The following is a 19,714-nucleotide window of genomic DNA, read 5'->3' on the forward strand; positions in this document are numbered from 1 at the left end:
AGCAATTAAATACCCAGGGCTGGCCCACGTCAGCTGACTCAGCCTCGCTGGGCTCAGGCTGGAGCCCAAGCACTGGGACCCCACAAGTGGAGAGGGGGGTGTCCTAGAGCCTGGGGTCTAGCCCAAATCCAAACAGCTACCCAGCCCTTTTCAGCCCTACAGCCTAAATCAGCTGGCCTGGGCCAGGCCAAGTCTTTTATTCCAGTGTGGATGGAGCCTGGGAAACAGTCACCTCCTCCCAGGCCTGGTGAACGAAAATCCTGTTCTGGGCCTGAAGGGGCCTTGCCTGGCTTTTTATAAGAGCTATAAATAGCAGGGGTGAGGTCACCAGGCGCGTTTCCCCAATGATCACGGTGCCAAAGGGAGGCGCTGCAGTGCCATAAAAATCCTAGTTAAACTCCAGCTCTACCTATATTGTGCTAACGCGTCACAGCTGGGACGCCCCCAGGGCTTGGCAAAGGAAGGAGGTGGCACTAGAGCTACGAGAGAGAGGGGGAAACTGAGGCACGGGGCACCGAGGCACCCCACAACTCACCCAAGGTCACCCAGTGAGGCAGGGGGGCCGAGCCGACTTCCAGATCCCTGCTCTTCCCAGCCAGCCACGTTCCCACCCACAGCAGGGATTAATGCCATTTATTTGTTTTAATCTTGGAAGTGGCATGAGCAGCACGCCGGGCGCAGCGAACCAACCAAGGGCTGACTGTGAGAGGAAGGGTGACAAGCTCGTGGGTAAGACACTGGACTCGCTTTCAAGAGATCTGGGCTCAGTGGCCGGCTCTGCCACACGCTCCTCCCACGAGCTGAATCAAGTCACACCAAGGCAAGATTTTTTTCAAGAGTGACTTTAGGTGTCTGACGTTTGGGATGTTCCATTTGCCGCACCTTAAAGAGGCCTGAATTTCTCGGCTCAGATGCTGAGCCCTTTCCATAACGCAGGTTTCTTTACACGGTCTCAAGCTGGGCACCCGGCAGTACTAGTCGCTCTGGAACAATCTTGCCCCACGTGCCTCAATTGCCCATCTATAATATGGGAACAAACCTTCCTTTCTCTCCCCCCTTTGGCTTGTCTATTTAGATTGTGAACATGTCAGGGCAGTTTGATTCCCAGACTGCTGTTTTGGCCACTAGCCCATGCCACCTCCCCCTGAGATTTGCAGAGGGACATTTTGTAAATGCACTAATGCGTCTAATGCCAAGTTACTGGACACTTTTCAACAGGCTGAGCCAGGCCCACAGCCATGGTGACATCTCAGAACACGCAAACCATACTTTGGGAATGAGGAAAACAGTTCATAGCATTCAAAGTGCAGGACTCAGTCTAGACTTGAATAGCAAAATGGCAGCCAAGTCAGAGAGAGAAGGGACATGTTATCTGAAGCAGTGGCACCATCTCTGGCTTTGGTACAGGAGCTGCGGCAAGAAGTGACAAACAGCGCTAAGGCAGAACGCAAGCTAGCATTAAAGAAGGAAAAGCTCCTGAAACATGGAAGGTTTAAGATCTCTGCTCCCTTATCCTAGCTTTCTTTTGGTGGGAAGGTTTTTCACCAGTGGCTGTGTCGCCTGCACGTGTTCGTTTTATTTAGGCTTGTGCTCCAAGATGCCATGGTATGCGCTTTGAATGTCTTCAAAAAATTCAAGCGGCAGGAGATCGTTAAAGTCACGGCAGGGGAATGAAGCAAAATCCCATTAAAAAAAAGAAAATTGACAGTCCACTTACTGAAAGCCAACTATGGAATCTCCGGTCAATTCCAGCCATTCCATTTTTTGTTAAGGGAGAACTTGGATGCTATCAGAACTCAGCTATGAATCTGGCACCTCGCGAAAGAGAAAGGAATTTCCTCCATGGGTATAAACAAAAGCATTCTTTTCAATTCTTTCGACATGTGCTGGAGAAATCCAGGAATGGTTTCTCTCTCTCGTAATGGTTTAATGCCACAAGTGCGATACGAAGACCGTGGGGTTTATTCTGCACTTCTGACTGGAATCACATTGCCGTTCCAGGATCAACACTAACAGGGCTGTACTATTTTAGTCTCCGCCAAGTTATGGGGTTCATTGCAGCAGGGACAATGGAGTCTGGTTTAATGGCAGGCAGTCAGACTAGATGATCTGGTGGCCCCTTCCGGCCCTAAATTGTAGGCCTCTGTGAGCTAGCTGAATTGGACAGAAGTACAGTGTGCCCGAGGCATGTACCAAAAGGCCGGTTTCTGCTCTTAATAAAGTCAACAGTAAGACTTCCATTGGCTTCAACAGGAACACGGACTTCCCATACTGCATTAGTCCATTAGGATACCACCTAGAGGCCCCAACTGGGATCATGGCCCCATTGTGCCAGGTGCTGCCCAGACCCACTGATTCTGCCCCCAAGGAACTTAAATAGACAAGATAAATAGAGGGTGGGAAGAGACAAAGGCAGAGAAGGGGGATGACTTGTCCAAGGTCACACAGCTGGAGAGCGGCAGAACCAGGAATAGAAGCCGAGTGTCCTGCTTTGCCAATCCAGTGACCTAACCAGTAGACCACACTGCCTCATCTAGTCCAGTGTCTGAGTGGCCAACACCAGCTGCTTCAGACAAGTATGTAAAAACACCTGCAGAAGGCAATAATAGGATAATCTACTCCCAAAGAAAGCTTCTTCCTAGCCCCCAATGGTGAGCACCTGGCTTATGCTCCGAGGTTGATCAATATACCCCTACCAGTATATTTAACCTGGGTCAATCTGGATATTCGTGTTCTCCGTAGAAATGTCCAGTCCTGTTTTAAATCTGGGTAACTCCAATGCATTGTACACTGAGCAGAAAACTGGAATTTCATAGTTTGGGACTGTTGTATCCTAAATTCAGAGGCTCGTGTTCAAAAGGATTTTACACTAAATGCTAAATTCCAATCAGCACAGGGCAAAGTATAATGAAAAACCAAGACAGTATTTATACAAGAACACAGCAGACAAGATGCTGAATCTTTGCTGTATTTCTGCAGCTATAAAGGTATTATTGTGCGTGGGTGTTTTTTTAAATATTTACACAGCTCACAGCTATGGAAAGAAACCGTGCTGCGTTCCATAAAATTAATATCATCCAGCCCTCAGAAAAAAGGATCAATTCAGAAGTTCATTTTTGCAACGGAGGGTGCGGAGAGGGGCAGGAAGTGAAAAGTGAAGCTAAAAAGTTTGTGCTGGAATAAATTATGTGACAGGAGTTTGCTATCCTCTCAGCTGTGCTCCAACATCTGTACGCAGACACTGGAAGCTGTTGAAATGCTGGATTTCAGTATCCCTTTAGTGTTCCTATTGGGGGAGAATTTACACACACAAGATGCATAAGCATGTTTCAACCTCTCCACTTGCTGGGTTGGAAAACTACAGTCACGCTCAGTCACCGGCAGCCACACTAGCCATTACACAAGCAGCCAGAGGATGGGTCGTAGGGTTTGGTGAGGGTGTACACTAATGCTTGAAAATGGTCCAACGGTTTGACACACAGCAGAATTTGGGATTTTTGCCCGTCTAGTCAACATAGATGGAGGGAAGCAAGGAAGACTATTTGTGGGACTTCCCAATTTGGAGGGTAACAAGTAGAATCCAGAGAAAGAGGGGGGCCGTGGATCTGAGGATGTTTAGTTATGGAGAGATTTAGCTAAACATAGCTATTATGCCATCATTAATATTCACAGAATGCAGGCAAGAAACGTCTATAAGCAGCAGAGAGGAGGGTGGCTAGAGATGCATGGAACAGTCAAGGAGGCACTGGGTTGGGTGGAAAGAACCTTGTGAGCTTCTAAGAGTTTCTCAGACGCATATAATAAGCAAGGAGTTATTGATCATCACCCTGTGCTCTGGTTGTGTCAGGTAACCAGGACCTCTCTCTGGCCACCTGACCACCACATGAGGTCTAAGGAAGACACAATCAATCAGAACAAGGGAACAGTTACCATGGAGCTCTGACATCACATAGAAAGAGGATGCAGCTTTGATACATGGCAGGTCTCTGTTCAGATTAGTGAGTCTGAACGGTAAAAAAACCCCACCCACAGCGGCGAGTCTCAGAGCCTGGATCAACTGAACAGCACCGTAGACTTGGGCTGGAGCCCAGGATCTGAGACCCTCCCCACATTCTGGGTCTCAGAGCCCAGGCTCCAGCTCAAGTGGTAACATCTGCACTGTTATCTTCAGCCCCACAGCACAAGCCCAAATCCGTTGACCCAGGCTCCGAGAGTTGCTGCTGCAGGGTTCGTTCCAGTTTTCTGCAGTGTAGACATACCTAGGAGGTCAACCCCTCTGCTTTCTTAAAGATGGGTGAGAAGGTGACCAGTTAGAATTAAAAATAAATAAATAAATAAAATAAATAAAAATCTAGAGATAATCATCATGGGATAATCCCAAAATGCTAATCCAGGATGAGTGTTCAAGAAAATGATGGAAAGTGGTGGCTCGTTTGATACACCAACTGGAAGGCCAATGTACTTTATTCATTTACTAAACTGGTAATGCCTACCATGTAAAACCAATACCAAGTATGGAGGCAAACCAAGATGTTAGGAGACACTGGCAGAGAGAGAGAGGTGGGGCTGCTAAGCAAATGCATCTAAGTATGCTCTATGCACACGATATCAGCATCCAAAAAAGTGGGAGGGTTTGGGCAGGAAATCTTGGCGTTGTATGAAGACGTTCCATTGTACATACTCTGTGTTCCTAATTTAACTCAGCTACCAGGGAGTACAATTCCCACTCGGTAGCAGATTCCAGCACAACTGTCAACAATCTTCTACAATGAATAATAAAACTAAAATAGGATAAAGCGTGGATTTTCCGAACAGCAGCTTGAAAGCATTTGCAGAAGAAACTCAGTAAAGCTGAGGCCATTTACCCTAGGTTCCTTATTACGGGCCTAACTCAAAGCCCATGACATTCAGCAGAAATCTTCTATTGATTTCAGTGGGCTTTGGATCACACAGGAGCGAGCCAAAGGAATTAATTTTGTGCCCAGTTCAACAAAGCACTAAAACATTATTTAAACTTAAGCATGCGCTTAAGTGCTTTCCTGACTCCGAGTCTTAATCCTTTCTCTCATCAGTAAAAACATCCCTATATCTTCAAAATGTGAAAGTAGACAATTTTTTTTTAAATTCAGATTTATATGGTTTACTTTCTGCATCCTCTCAGCTTGGACAGAGAGAAGTCAGCTTCACCATTTTGTTCTCATGTGCTGGCCCAGCGCTGCTCTGGTTAAGTTTCCAATACTTCAGGGGACAGTTTACATTTAAAAAAACCTTTTAATTCAAACAACTGCATACAAATATTTATGTATTGGCATTTGGAAGGTTCCCCCTGGTTTGTTTTTAATAGAAAAACCAAAATTTATTACCCAAATAAAAGGAAACTGGAAGTTTAGCACAATCCTATGGTAGCACTGTTAACTAGCACGAAATGGGATGCCATATTACGTATTTAAAAAAGGCCAACACCTAAAATGAAGATAATGGATACAAAACCAGAGCAGCACAGACAGGTTAAGGTGGAAGTTTGAAAATGTGCCAAGGGGAAGTGCAAGGAACCTGTTACACATGTAAATCCATGTCCTCTGTTCACAGAAGTTGGTGCCACCAAGGTACATTCCGGAGAAAATGCCACAAAATTCTTTGGGAAAAATGTAGACAAATTGGAGGGAATCCAAAGCAGAGCAACAAAAATGACAAAAAGTTTAGAAAACTTGACCTATGAAGAAAAAAAGTTAAAAAACTGGTCTTCTTTATTACAGCCCTTAACATATCTGATCAACTGTTCTGCATGTCCACTGAAGGTAGGACAAAAAGTAACAGGCTTAATCTGCAGCGAGGGAGATTCAGATGTAAGGGTAGTTAAGCTCTGGAATAGGCTTCCAAGGGAGGTTTGGAAAACCTGATCATTGAAGATTTTTAAGAACAAGTTGGATACACACCTGTCAAGGATGGTCTGGGTTTACTGCCTCAGGGCAGGGAGGCTGGACTCGATGACCTTACAAGGTTCCTTCCTGCCTTATATTTCTATGGTTCTATTCTGTACTTAAGAGAATTCATTACAATTCCAGGATGAAAGATCTTGGTTGGAAGCACTGCAGATAGTTCTCTGAACACATCCGCTCAATGTGCAGCAGCTGTCAAAAAAGCTAACAGAATCTTAGGAACCATTATGGAAAGGGATAGATAATCGGATAGGAAATATCATAATGCCACTACATAAATCTGTGGAACACCCACACCATGAATACTGTGTGCAGTTCTGGTCACCTCATCTCAAAAGAGATACAGAATCAGAAAAGGTACAGAGGAGGGCAATAAAAGTGATTATAGGTGGACAACAGCTTCCATCAGAGAGATTAAAAAGACTGGGACTGCTCAATTTAGAAAAGAGATGACTGAGGTGGAACATGTTAGAGGTCTATAAAATCAGAAATGGTGTGGGGAAAGTGAATAGGGAAATATTTACCCCTTCACATAACCCAAGAACTATGGGTCACCCAATGACATTAATAGGCAACAGGTTTAAAAACAAACAGAAGGAATCACTTCTTCACACAATGCACATTCAACCTGCAGAATTCATTGCCAGGGGATTGTGAAGACCAAAAATGTAACTGGGTTCAAAAAAGAATGAGAAGTTCCTGAAGGACAGATCCATCAATGGCTGTTAGCCAAGATGGTCAGAGACGCAACCCCATGCTCTGGGCATCCCTAAACCTCTAACTGCCAGAAGCTGGGACTGGGCAACAGGGGATGGAACACTCAATAATTGCCGTTCTGTTCATTCCCTCTGACACATCTGGTACTGGCCACTGTCAGAAGACAATAGAGTGGGCTAGATGGACCATTGGACTGACCTAGTACGGCCTTCCTTATGTTCTTATGCAAGAGGTTGACAGTCCTCCACACTGTAAGCTCTTTGGGTCAGCAACCATCTTTTTGTTCTGTATTTGTAGACCGCGTACCACAACCAGGGCTCAACTGCAAAACCAACAAATAATCACACCCACGGACCATTCTGTTTGTCTTGTTGCAAAGTTGCATCGAGATCTGGTTTTAGCAATCCAAGAAAGAAGCAGACAAAACAGCCACGGCTGCTTCTCAGCAGTTATTAGTTGAACTTTTCTTTTTATTGGTCAGTGAAATCTATGGTAGCATAAATGAAAGTATAACTGTGTAATAAGACTGATTACAAAGCGCCATCTAGTGTTCATTACAGCAGTGCATTTAAACTAGAGTAAAAAGTTGCCAACCCAATATTTAAATTAAAAAAAAAAAAAGGTTTTTTGTCAATAAGCAATTGAAGAATTAATTCAGGTCACTTCTCTTATGACTAGTGAAAACCAGCCTGTGCGCTAAACCTTCCTATGGAGATTCTACAGGCCTGCCAATTACATCCATGGCTCTCTGCAGGGTTTATACAATGACAGTCTAGTTTATAACGATGTATCCCTACAGTGCTTTCCCTGCAACAGTGCTGGAGTGTAAAACAAGGGCGTAGGACAGTTAAAATGCTCTTTAATGGTTCATTAAATATTTCAACCTCTAAAAAAGCCTCTAGTCTCTCTCTCAGGAGCCAGGACAGTGCAGAATTAGAGGCTGCCCAGGAATATCCAGGTTCCAATGGCAAGCAACGTTTCTTCCAACTGCACCACTAAGTGCACTTGTTTTAAGACCAAATCAAATGGCATCCTCTCCTTTTTCCGTCTCTCATGCAAGTCCTCAGGAGTCTCTTCTGCCTCTGATGCCTGTGCATCACCCCCACTAGCATCCATGGGAATCCTGCCAGCACAGACACAGAAAAGCCCCCTCCTGTTTGGTTCTCAGAAGAGCGGAGTGTTTGGTGCTCATTTTAAAACAAAGGTGCTTTGGAATCCACATTGCTGCTCCTCCTTCCTCCCACTCCCCCACCCCGCTCCCACCCCCTTTAAAAAAAATAATAAAGTACCGTAAAATACTCAGCCCCACCAGAGTAATCTTAACGCTTGTGGGCAACAGATTCAGTATGTTTATGCAAAGGAAAACTGACAATTAATACTGTCTTTCAATAAATACAAAAATTTATATGTAATCATCCCTTTTTCAAAAAAATACTTTCATTATAAGGAAACAAAAATGACCTGAAAAAATCCAAGTAGTTCTAAAGAAATTCAATAGGATTCCTCTCTAGTCAATTCATTATGACATAGTTAAGGCGGGAAAGCTTTGGAATCAGTTATGCTCAGGGAAATAGTTGGAACTCTGTAGTTTATAGAAAAAATACTCTTCACATTTTTTTTATTGGAAACTTAACTTTGTTTTAAGTTCAAATTTTTCTTTTTTGATTAAAAAAGCTATGAACTATACCTAACTGCAATAAAAAAATGGCAGACAAGCAAATGCCAGAAACTGACCACAAGAGTAAGATCCTACAGAAACCTCTGTCTAATAACGGATGACACACAGCAGCAGCCTGTGGTCAGGGCTTATCCTGCAGTCTCAGCTCCCACAGTAGTTAAGGGGAGTTCTGCTTGTGCAAAAAGTGCAGGGCTGGGTTAAATGGGAAAACAAACGTTTGAGGAAACTTGCCCTTCACCTGCTAAACTTCCACCGTCTGCCAAACTACTGAGCAATCAGATCCTGGCATATGAGAGTCTGACTGTGTTTTTCTCTTTCACTCTTTCGGACTCCTATCAACTATGTACAGGTTTACATTCACACCACAGTACAGCAATCTGGGTTCAAACAGTCTTCGGAGAGGGATGACAATACAGTCAAACTTCATTAATAAGAAAATATTGTCAGTGAGCGCTGCATCTGGAGAATTAAAGCACCCAGCTTTAAAATAAGGGCAATGACCATCTTTGTGGCAAAAACCTCAAGAGATTTAATATGAATTTTTTAGAAAAGTGAATTGATTCAGTGTTTGTAGCTAGCATCTTCCTAGCTAGTAGGTCATTGTTAACTAGCATTGCGTGTGTTGGTGACAGCCTCGAAAATAAATGAAGTTGCCCTAAAACTGGTTGGTTATTTTCATTTTATTCCATATGGCTAAGATTTTCTGAAGCACCTAGTGATTTTGGGTCTCAAGTTTTGGAGGCCTAACTTCAGACACCTTAGAGGGGTCTGACTGAGAAAGTGCTTCTGAAAATGAGGCCCTGGCTGGTTGCCCAAAAATCACTAGACCCTTTTGAAAAACCTTGCCTTGCATCACATTACATATTGGAATCAGCCAGAAATGGGAGAGGAAACCCCTCTTAGAAAAGGAAATAATATGGAAGGATGATGCTTTGTTGGCATCTTACAGGGTCAGGGCCTAAAAGCCCTCAATTACCACTGAACACGGTGGTAGGTGAGGACAGAAAATGCACACTGCATATGTGGAGCTGCTGTTTTGGTTCCTGGGAAAGAAAAAGGCAGCTAACATGAGGAGGATGTAGCACTCAAACTAAACACTTGGGGCATTATTCTGTTATGCTCAGACTCGGATATACCACTCCAGCAGTGTAATGGAGTAACGGTCAATTACAGTTACCCTACTTTTAGGCCCTTTACACTGCCATAGTAGTGTACAGGGGGCTCTGATCCTTTACACACAAATCCATTTAGTTAAACAAGTGCAAGAGACTGAATGGACATGTCAATAGTCACCTGGCTTCTACCTTAAGTCAATGAGAAAAGTTTAAGCTAAACAGAAATAAGTCACTCTAGCCAAAATAATGTCCACAGGGGGTTAACAAATCAGTTTAGTTACACCAGTGCAAACTCCTGTATGGACACTTATTTGGGTTTAAGAGCCGCTTCTTCTGGTTTAGCTTAAACTGATTCCTAATTGGAAGAGAATCCATCTATTTTAGATCACACCTTTAGTTAAACCGGTACAGCTTTCCCCATAAACACAAGGCATTAATCAGTCCTTTAAAACACACGTATGTTAAACTGGTACCAACTTGTGTGTTCAGACAAAGCCTCAGCGTGTAAAGGAGAATAAGGCTCTCAGATCATTTTCTGGTATAAGTAGACTTTCACCTTCTTTGCTGCTCCCTCCCACACCATCCCCCAAGTTAAGGACTATGGGCAGACGTAAAATGGAAAATAATTGCATAGTTCTGCCTTCTTAAACTAAAAAGGGAATGTTGTAAAGCTTTGAATTTATTGGTACGATTAAATGTTTATTTCAAATGTTCAACCCTGCTCTGTACAAGACTGGAATGACAGTTCCAGTCTGGGTTCTACAGTTACAAATGTCTGTGCAAACACTGCAGTGCTAAATTTATGCCCACCCACAAAATAACAAGATGTGGACATAAAGGTCCTGTCCATGCTAATATTGCAGGGTCTACGGGGGTGGGGAGAGGGAAAGTTGTGGACCACATCTTAAAAATGTGTTTAAATTATGGAATAGCTATGCTTTACTTATTACAGCTCCTTTACCTCGGTCATCAAAAAATATCTTCAGTATTACCCATTGTTCAAAGGTTAGCTATGGCTCAACAAAACAGAGCCAAATTAATTCTATTCAGCAGAACAGAGGTAGTATGGAAAGAACTTGCTCAAGTAGAAAAATCAAGTTAGAGAGAAAAAGTGTGAGTGTGCATGTGTGTGTTAAACTAGCAGCAAACTGGCATGGATTTAGCTTCCAGTGCTGCAGGGTGCTCTGCCTGTCCTTTCTACTTCTCCACGCTGATGGTTATTGCTGGGTGGAGACACTGACTTCATTTGCACATCGATTCTTACTAAGTAGGTTTGACTGTATCAGTAACAGAATGGTTTTGCACAGTACTTCTGTAAGAAAACGCAAACACTCAGGATTGCGGCCCTCCCCCCCCAGTCCCCCCCCCCCAAAAAACGTTTAAAAATAAAATTTTAAAAATATAGTCAAGCCTGTCTAAAGGTCACAGTCCTGAACCTGCTGCTCAGAGGCACGCTCAGAAGACATAGGATGGAGATGGGTCTTGAGGTGAAGGGCCCCCTCAGAGTTATTACACTGAAATAGTCCATTTCCATTTCCAACTTCAAATTCTTTTCAGTACCAGCAAAGAATAAAAACAAAAACAATGTTAAAATCTCTTATTAAAAAGGTCCATGATATTTAAACTAAAATTGCTGGGCTGTTTTGCTAGCTCCTCTGAAAAGATGTTTTAAATTAGTTTAAGTTGGAATCCAACTGAAAGGACCCAAGTCATGGTATGCTCCACGTGCCTTAACTTAAAGCTTTGGTCTGGTTGATTGGATCATTTTAAGAGCCTGGTGTTAACTCCCTGCTTTCCCCAGGTGCTCTGACCTAAGCAGAGGCTCCTACAGTGGCTTGCTAATCTTAGTCACCCTTCGCCAGAAGAAACCTGTTTGATGGCATCCCCCCCTCTCTTTCAGAGTCTCCTGGAAGGAAGGGTTTGGTTTTTTCCCCTCCTTTTAAATGGATCGCCACTAGAACACTGCAGTGGAATCACACTTGCCACCCACCCATCCAGCCATCCATCCCCACCCTCCTTTGAAGAGGGAGAGAGGAGCGTGGAAAAAATTATTGCATTCCCCATACTTCATGGGTCCAAATGTCAGCGCTAGTCAGACTCTTCAGAACCTGTGTATTAGTGCTTCTCGTTCCCTTTCTTTGCGTTTCAGTTCCGCTTTGTAACAGCAGGAGCAGAAATTCCCAGTTTCCGGATGCCCGTAAAAACTGCAGTTCGGCTGCTTGCATTTGGTCTGCTGAACGTTATAAAGTATTCGGCTTTTGCTTTTGTCCCCGTTCGCTCCCTTCTGCAAGCTGTCCTGCTCCAGGTATTCCCTGTAGCCATTGCTGTGAGGGGGCTCACCAGCAGGGCTGTCGCACTCGACGGGGTAATTTGGGAGTACATCCATCTCTGTTGGGGAGAACCTCCCCAGGTGGGAAGGGCTGGTTTGGTAGGGGTGAGACCGCCCCTGAGTGCAATGTCTGGGTAAGGTAGCATAGGGGGGAAGGTTGCTGCAGGACCCACCTGCTACCTGCCTCCTGGTGTCTTGATAGCTGGGGGGATGTGTGCCATCTATGCTGTCGAGCACAGCAGGCCGGGGAATAGTAAAGACCCCCGAGTAGCTGGAAGGAAAAGCTGTCATTTTAGCTCCTATGGCAAGCTCCGGGGTCTGGATGCTGTAACTAGGGGGCAGCTGGGGGTAGGATGGATTCAGCAGCACATCCTCGCCCTTGTGAAGATTAGCCTCTGGCTCCAGCTTCTTGGCAGCTCCACCGTTCCCCAAAGCCTTCTTCTCCACCTCCTTTTGCTTCTGTTCGGCCAAGAAGCGCTCCTCAGCATCAGAAAGGTACCTCTGGATCATCTCTTCCTGGTACTGGTGCCGGTTGCTGGTCTTGAGGTGGCCAGCAAAGATAAACTTCCGCTCACCCTGCATGGCAGCTCGCAGGATGCTCAGGCTCAGCTTCACGTCGTTGCTGTATTTATAGGGATCTGGCTGCTTCTCTGTGGTCACTTGACCTGGGCAGGTTTTCTCAGCAGTTGCCAACAAATCCCCTTGCGAAGTTTCTTCTTTGCTGCCTTTCCTCACCTTTAAGGATCCTTTCTTCTTCTTCTCCAAGGTTTCCCCCTGCCCATTGCTCACTCCTCCTTTGACAGTTTTACTGTGCATCAAGCCACCCATGTTCTTTTTTAGCTTACTCCCCAAAGTCTTGCCAAAGCTGCCCAGCTTATTAGCAACTGAGTCTGCCCGTTTCTTCTCTTTCTCCTTCTCCCGGTCTCGCTTTGGTTTCTCTTTCTCCTTGTCCTTGCTGCTTTTACTGCCACCATTGCTTGTGGAACTACTGCAGACAGATTCCTTGTCTGACTCCCCGGATTCCGCAGCTGAGCGGGCGTCATCTCCAGCAGAAGCAGTAGGGGACTCTGGCTGGGCTAGAGGGGCCTAAGTAGAAAGAAAGCAACCATGAGAGAAAGTCAATTAGTTCACTAGTTACAGTCTTCGGGCCAGATTCTGAGCTGATGCAGCACAGAGGTGCTCACTAGAAATGCCTAAACACACAGCAGGGGGAGCCTATTCCACACCAACGCCAGCTCTCCCAAAAGGTGCAGATGGGCTACTCCATGACAGGAGCTGCAGAGGGGAATGCTGGTGCACAAGACTGCATGTACATCACTGCCGACTCCATAGCACGTTCCTACTCAAGTTAAAATACATTCCTAAAATTGCATTTACACATTAGGCCCCACAGATGCATCAGCTTGGTGCAAGACTTTAACTAGGGATGTCAGTGTGCTCTACTGGGGTGACCTATACCCTTCTGGCCAACCACAAAAGCTATTTTGGATGCGTTCTGGAAACCACCACACTTACAGCCCTCATAAGCTGCAAGGAAGGTAGGTCACAGAGGACACATGCCGGAATGTAAGTCACCCACCCAATAAAACAACTGAGGAGTATAGCGGGGTGGTTCTTTACAGTGTGTCTGTACGGGATACAGGCGCTGCAGTTTGAATGCTGGGATTCAAACACAGTAACCACAATTAAGACGACACCAGGATAAAATGGTAGATACTGCTTGAGCTCAGAGATGTGACCAATTTCACTAGGGGTCACTATACCCCCATAGTTCACTGATGTCATTTACTTGTAATGAACTGGGGCCCATCATGGCAGGTGAGAAATTAAATAGGAGATAAGTTTACAAGTATTGTGGACAATCCAGGCACAGGGGAAGGGAGGGGGAGAGAACAGGAGGATAATTGTTACTTTTTAAATGCAGTCATTTGAGCCTTTCCACACAGACCACACCTCGACAGCACCTAGTTCTTAGAAATGATCCAAACTGAAGTTTAACAGTTCACACGGAATTTGGAGGAGTCATTCCAGGTGCTGAATTACCAACTCCAAAATTTCCTTTTAAAAAAAAATTTCTACAAACCTGGCAGACTTTAAACCACATTTATACTCTTAATGCAGCTGCCATGACTTGGCAATATAACAGCATGGGAATTTCTGAAGTATTCAGAACACTTCACATGACTCCTTAAGATTTAAGGCCCTGAAGTTATAGCTGAATCACCTTAATATCTTGATTCACTTTCTGGCGGCTCTAAAGCAAGTGTGCAGATCCGGTGTGTACAGAATGTCACCAGTGGTGTTGTGCGGTAGGTTGAATAGTGGCGTTATGTATTTTGAGTTTACATGAAAAAGTTAAAGGTATTAAAAAAAACATGCACAGAATCTAAGAGGTATATCTGAATGACATTTCTCTAGTCTTTAGGACCAAAGCAGTGACATCCATGCCTTCTAATGGAAGGTTAAAGAAATGCATATGAATGAAAGCAAAAGTCCATCCCCTAAATAGTCCTCTGGGGGAAGGAAGCATAAATTTGTTCAAAGAAGTAAAATATTCCCTATTTCTTTACCTGCATTTCACAGGGTAACGTGATCCACTTAACATTCATGTAACTGTGCAGCAAATGTAGTTTTGCTTCCAAGGACAAGGTCACACTAAAAAAGATATGAAACAAAGTAACAATCCAGGATTATTTTAGTAACTGCAGCTCCATTTTCCATCTCTGGTGATTTAATTACACTTTAATTGCGGTTTTCTTCTATTAAAACTTGCTTGCTAATTTTTATAATTTAATAATAGGATCAAAAGCTATTTTAGAGTGATACCTGTACTTCCTTATATGATTTCCTCCTTATATTAATAGCATTTATGTAAAAAATTAAAGGGACAATCAGCTCAATTTATGCTCCACATTTAGGGTTTGTATAAAAGAAATTGCTGAAAAATACTTCAGTTCACACTAGGTTTATAAAAAAGTTATTTCACTGAACTTTCTAAATTAAGATTCTTCTGCAGTTCTGGAAACTTGGACAAAACTAATGCATAAGAACCAGAAAGCAAAACTGACCACGCGCTAAAAACTTCTGTTTTATCATCAGTTTTATCAACAAAACAAGGCAACAATTTTCTCGCCTTTTGAAAGATAAATGTATCTTTGGACTCATTTAAATGTTTCTGATTTTGCATAAAGTGAAGCAAAGAAATTCTACATATTCCTTCCCTAAAAGAAAATAGTTTAATATTGGCCACAATGATTTCAGTTAACTGAAGCTGAAAAAATGAAGCTGTCACATACGTTGCTGAATATCTATTTCTATCTTATCAGTATCCCTTTAAGAGGTAGCAGCAATACAAGAAATTTGAGAGTCATCCTGCATTCTAACTCAGCCTTAATAGTATGCAGACATATCATGGCTCTGTTCCTGCCTACACAGAAAGGGGAGTTATGTTGTTCTTTGGCATACCAGGGGATAAATTCCTATGAAATTAACAAATCACCTAAGAGATCCTAAGGAAGCAAGTATTATATTACAACAAGCATACACGTGCAAAGTCAAAGAAAAAGTACATTATGCCTTCAATTATTCAGGAGAGCTCTCTCTTTTAATGTTAGGACACCTGACCACACTTAAAGGGTCTTAAAGAGCAAAAAGTTAATTTTGTCCAGTACAGGAGCCTTTAAAAATAAAACCATTTGAAGTTCTAGAATTGAATAAAATATGGCTTGTTAATCCTGTGCAGGAATAGACACAAGACTGAGCTGTATAAAGTTAACTAGTGCCACTGAGTTTTCTGTAAGCTTCCAAGGTCCTCAATGAGATTCTTAATATCAGAAACTGTTTTGATTCAAAACATTTTTCTTTAATCATTAGGAGTACAGGATTATTTTTGTATTAATGTTAAAAGGCCAGTCATTTTTACATGTGCACTTATTCCTGAAGCAGCTACCACAGAAAAATCTACATACAGCTAGTTGGGAAATAAGCATTTCCCTCCACAAAAATATTACTTTTTTTAATCAAAAGCCATTTTTCACAAAAATGTCCATTTTATCAAAAAGCCATTTGCCATTGAAAATCCATTGCTAAAAATTTTCTACCAGCTCCAGATCTAAAACTTGAGAGGTTACTTGTTCCATATAGTGCCTACATAAACTTGCATCTATCTTAAACACTTTGATCTTAAATACTTCTGCCTCACACAACCCTACAGCCTTATAATAACTGATAGTATTTGAAAACAGTAACAGCGGCAAGGGTTGCTGTGTCTCTATTGATGATTTTCACACACCAAAACGTAAGTTTGAAAGAAGATGTTAGAAATTAAGTTTCAGTTATTAGCTGGGGATATTAAGTGACAGAGCAGCTGCAGTCAGGCAGTTTAACTTCCAGCTGAAAACTTACCTTGCCAGTTTGACATTATCATGGTCATCTTTGCCCCATTCCCATTCTTTCCCAGGATCCACAGCAAAGTGCACAGGAAGCAGTTTGTGTTCAGAGTCAGTCAGAGGGATCACAGCTGCAATGGAAAGAGGAATGAGACAACTTGTTTAGGGTCTGAAGGGACAAAGGCCTGGGCAACAATAGGCAGAGATAATGGGGAGCAGAAATCATTTTCTTTGGAAAGGGAATAGTGTTAGTGAAAAGCTCTGAAGGCTAATGCCAAAGGTTTATCTACAGAGTAGGTACAGCACAGGCAAATTAAGCTTCCTTTATATGACTCAAACCCTATCCTAAAAGGATCACCTTTAGCAGGCAGAATGAATCAGTCTCTCTGGCTCAGCCCTTGACTGACACTACTGAGAAGGGTGTCAATTTTGATGGTGGCTTGCATAATGCCAAAACATGCCCAAGGTCTGGGACCTGCAACATCTCACAGACTGGCCATCAGGCAGACTTTTTTTGCTCATGACTTAAAGTTACCAGTCTTGTTCTCTGTTTTTCAGAGTTTATTAATTTAATTTGGGGGAGGTGGTGTCTGTAGCAATTTTTGAGTTCTATGTAGATGTCTAAAAATTAGTTTTTTCAGGGCTCTCTTTGTATTATTGTACTGAGTGATCTCTTTGTAATGTTCCCAAATGTGCTTTAATGTAGTACGGTTTCAAACAGTACCACATTCAAAACACACTAGCAAACCTTTAATGCGCACCAGCATGGTCTACATGGACCAGTTAACAGGCAATAAGAGCCGTTAGTGCTCTTTAGAAATCACCCCCCCCATAATCCACATTACTGTTCCATGTAGACAAGTCTTTTGATGCACATAACCATTTGCAGTGTTTTTCTGTGTCTATTGGATAAAAAAAAGACTTTTTTTTTTTTTGTATTGGGGGTGTTAATAGGTGAAAACCAAAAATCAGAAGCCCAATAAGGTACCTTGATCTTTTGTTGGTTCCTTCTGCTCCATGGATACTAGTGCAGAAAAATGGGCTTGATCATATGCCAATACCAAAGGAGAGCGATGACATTTGTTGGCGGGAACTTCCAGGGGCAGATAGATGCCTCCAAATGGTATAGGAGCAAATGCTGAAAAGAATTTACAGTGTGTTATTTTTTAAAATAGGTTATAAAGAACCATTTGTATTGAAGCCTCTGAAAGACTAAGTCGACTTGTTTCACCTCACATTTCACCTTCACATTTGATCTATCTGCATGATTTTACTGGGGGGGAAGGGAAGGGGAGTGGGAGGGAATGGAAACAACATATTAGAAAGAATAAAAACACAGTTGCAGAATTAAATTTATCTACACTCTTTTCTCTTCCACAAACACCCAAAACTTACATACAAAAGGCCAGTAATTGATTAATCTTTTCTGACAGGAAATGAAAAAGTCTGCTAGTGGAAAATTAATGTTCACAGACAGTGGAATTTCCCTTCTGCACATGAGAACAGGGGACCAAGAATTCGGAAAAAAACAAAGTACATGCGGTCTCAATGCCGTCTTTGAGACCTCATATTATAAGGTGTTTGGTGGTATGCCTTAGAGCTTCCATCGGAACCTAACTTGTTCACTGCATCAGCTCTGCATAACCCAGGGCAAGCGCAATGCATCTTTTCTCCTTATCAATTTAGAGGCACAAAGAGCCCCTATGAAATTGAGCAAAGAGAAGAAGGAAGCATCCCACTAAATTGCTACATACAGAGTTTAATTAAAAAAGAAAAAAGCCGTTTGGCAGTGGAGTGAAGGGTCTGTAGGACTTACCTTCTCCCCCAGAGTCTCGCAGCATAGTGTCTGCCACTACCACAATGGGCCTCTTCAGCACATGGGCAAGAACAAAGACATGGAATTCCTCCAGGCTCTCGTACACAGGCTCTTCAGAGCTTTCAACACTTTGGAAATAAAGAGAAATGTGATCAGCCCTTCACCTCTTACACATTTAATCACTTGCTTTAAAAAACAAACAAACAGACAACATACTGAACAAAATGTATAAAAAGCATCCACATCGCTCATATTAATATCAGATAAGAGACGGGTGCAAGCAGGGACTAAACCTATTTGACCTTAGGGGTGACGGCATGGATCCCAAACCAAACTACGTGACAATGAGTCATCTCCAATAATAATAATACTTGGCACTTCTGAGGGGTCTTTCATCCTAAGGATCTCAAAAGTGGCTATTATCCCTATTTTTAGGATGGGAAATGGCAGCAGACAACCAATCCCTAAACCAGTTGAGTTACAAAGTTAGATGGCTGTAGTGCTAAGGAAATCCCTGCCACATGAAGCATTAAACACTTATGATGCTGTAAAGCTCATTCTGAACTCCCAATGTTCCAGTGCAGAAGAAAGCTGGTTAGATAAACACAAGTTGTGAGCCAACAAGATCCCTCTAAACTAGAGATACACCCCTCTTTAAATTTTGTCTAATGTTCTGTGTTCACTGTGAAGAGAAAGCATGCTTGAACGTCAGAACATAACAAGGATTTCATGGTAGCCTTTGCAGAGACATTAATCCTTAAAGAACACAAATACATAGAAGATTACATTTCTTTCGTCTTCATTGTTAACTTGGTGTGTGACTATTTTTACTTTCATTTGCCATCTGGCTGAGAGGTCAGACAATAAATGAAAATTGTACAAACATTAGAGGGCATCAGCGAACTAATCTGGGCCTTACTCATGAGTGAGGAAAAATATTTAAGATTTAGGGCTCGCCTACATAAATAGTTAGTTCACGGCAAGCTGGGTTGTGAATCTACCCTGCATCAGCCTGCACAGGCTCTCTGTGCAGACCCTGCTGATGCTCATTAAAACACTGTAAATTCACACCCCAGCTTGCTGCGAACTAAATGTTTGTACAGACAAGCCCTTAGCTAGTATTTGCGAGTAAGTTTTAGTGAGACAAAGCACTGGCTAGAACCAGAGTACACAGAGAAGTACTGCCAGGAGTAGCACTGAAGAGGCCCATTGTGCTCAGCCCTGTACATACACCATAAAAAGATGATCCTTTGCCACCAAAATTCACAGTTTACGTAGGAATGTGCCTGTAGCACCTTCTAGTCCCAATCCTGAGCTCTCCACAAATAATTACTGCAAGTCTCACACCGATGGCGTCCAGTGAGTTTGACAATGAGACCACTAAACTATTTTGTTTTTGAACCCTGGGCATCTCAGGAAAAAAAGATTATTCCACTGGGCCACCAAACTCCTGGGGCACCTGTCATCTTTGCACAGCTGTCTTCCACCTACCCTCCACAGCTGCCTCCATTTGTACCGTAGTGCATGCGGGGCTCACTGGACGCAAGCTTGATGAGATCGTTCCATTCTTTTTGCCACTCCTCTTCTGTGTAGACAAGGCCAGACTAAAACAAAGACAAGACAAAAATCCCCCCCACAGAAGAAGGGTTTTACTAACTCACTGAAGCAAGCTGCTTTAATTTGCCCCAGAATCAATTTTTCTACAGAATTTTGCAAAGACTGCCAATATATT

The 19,714-nt window shown here is 43.0% G+C and overlaps 1 protein-coding gene across 2 annotated transcripts in view; it reads right to left on the minus strand.

The window, feature by feature from the left end:
* Nucleotides 1–6,971: 6,971 nt before the first annotated feature.
* The window catches only part of OTUD7B (OTU deubiquitinase 7B), a 62,103-nt gene continuing 49,360 nt past the window's right edge, over nt 6,972–19,714 (minus strand). For both annotated transcript variants that reach the window (XM_067569377.1, XM_067569378.1), the window contains 6 exons: nt 19,474–19,586; nt 17,983–18,110; nt 17,155–17,304; nt 16,183–16,297; nt 14,349–14,433; nt 6,972–12,864 (listed from right to left, as the gene is read on the minus strand). In XM_067569377.1, coding sequence (XP_067425478.1) covers nt 11,551–12,864; nt 14,349–14,433; nt 16,183–16,297; nt 17,155–17,304; nt 17,983–18,110; nt 19,474–19,586 — 1,905 coding nt within the window. In that variant the 3' untranslated portion in view covers nt 6,972–11,550. The remainder of the gene's footprint in view (nt 12,865–14,348; nt 14,434–16,182; nt 16,298–17,154; nt 17,305–17,982; nt 18,111–19,473; nt 19,587–19,714) is intronic.

Source organism: Emydura macquarii, unplaced genomic scaffold (genome assembly GCF_026122565.2).
Source record: "Emydura macquarii macquarii isolate MOO-44397 ecotype Brisbane River unplaced genomic scaffold, CSIRO-AGI_Emac_v2 contig_2924, whole genome shotgun sequence".
Classification (NCBI taxonomy): Eukaryota; Metazoa; Chordata; order Testudines; family Chelidae; genus Emydura; species Emydura macquarii.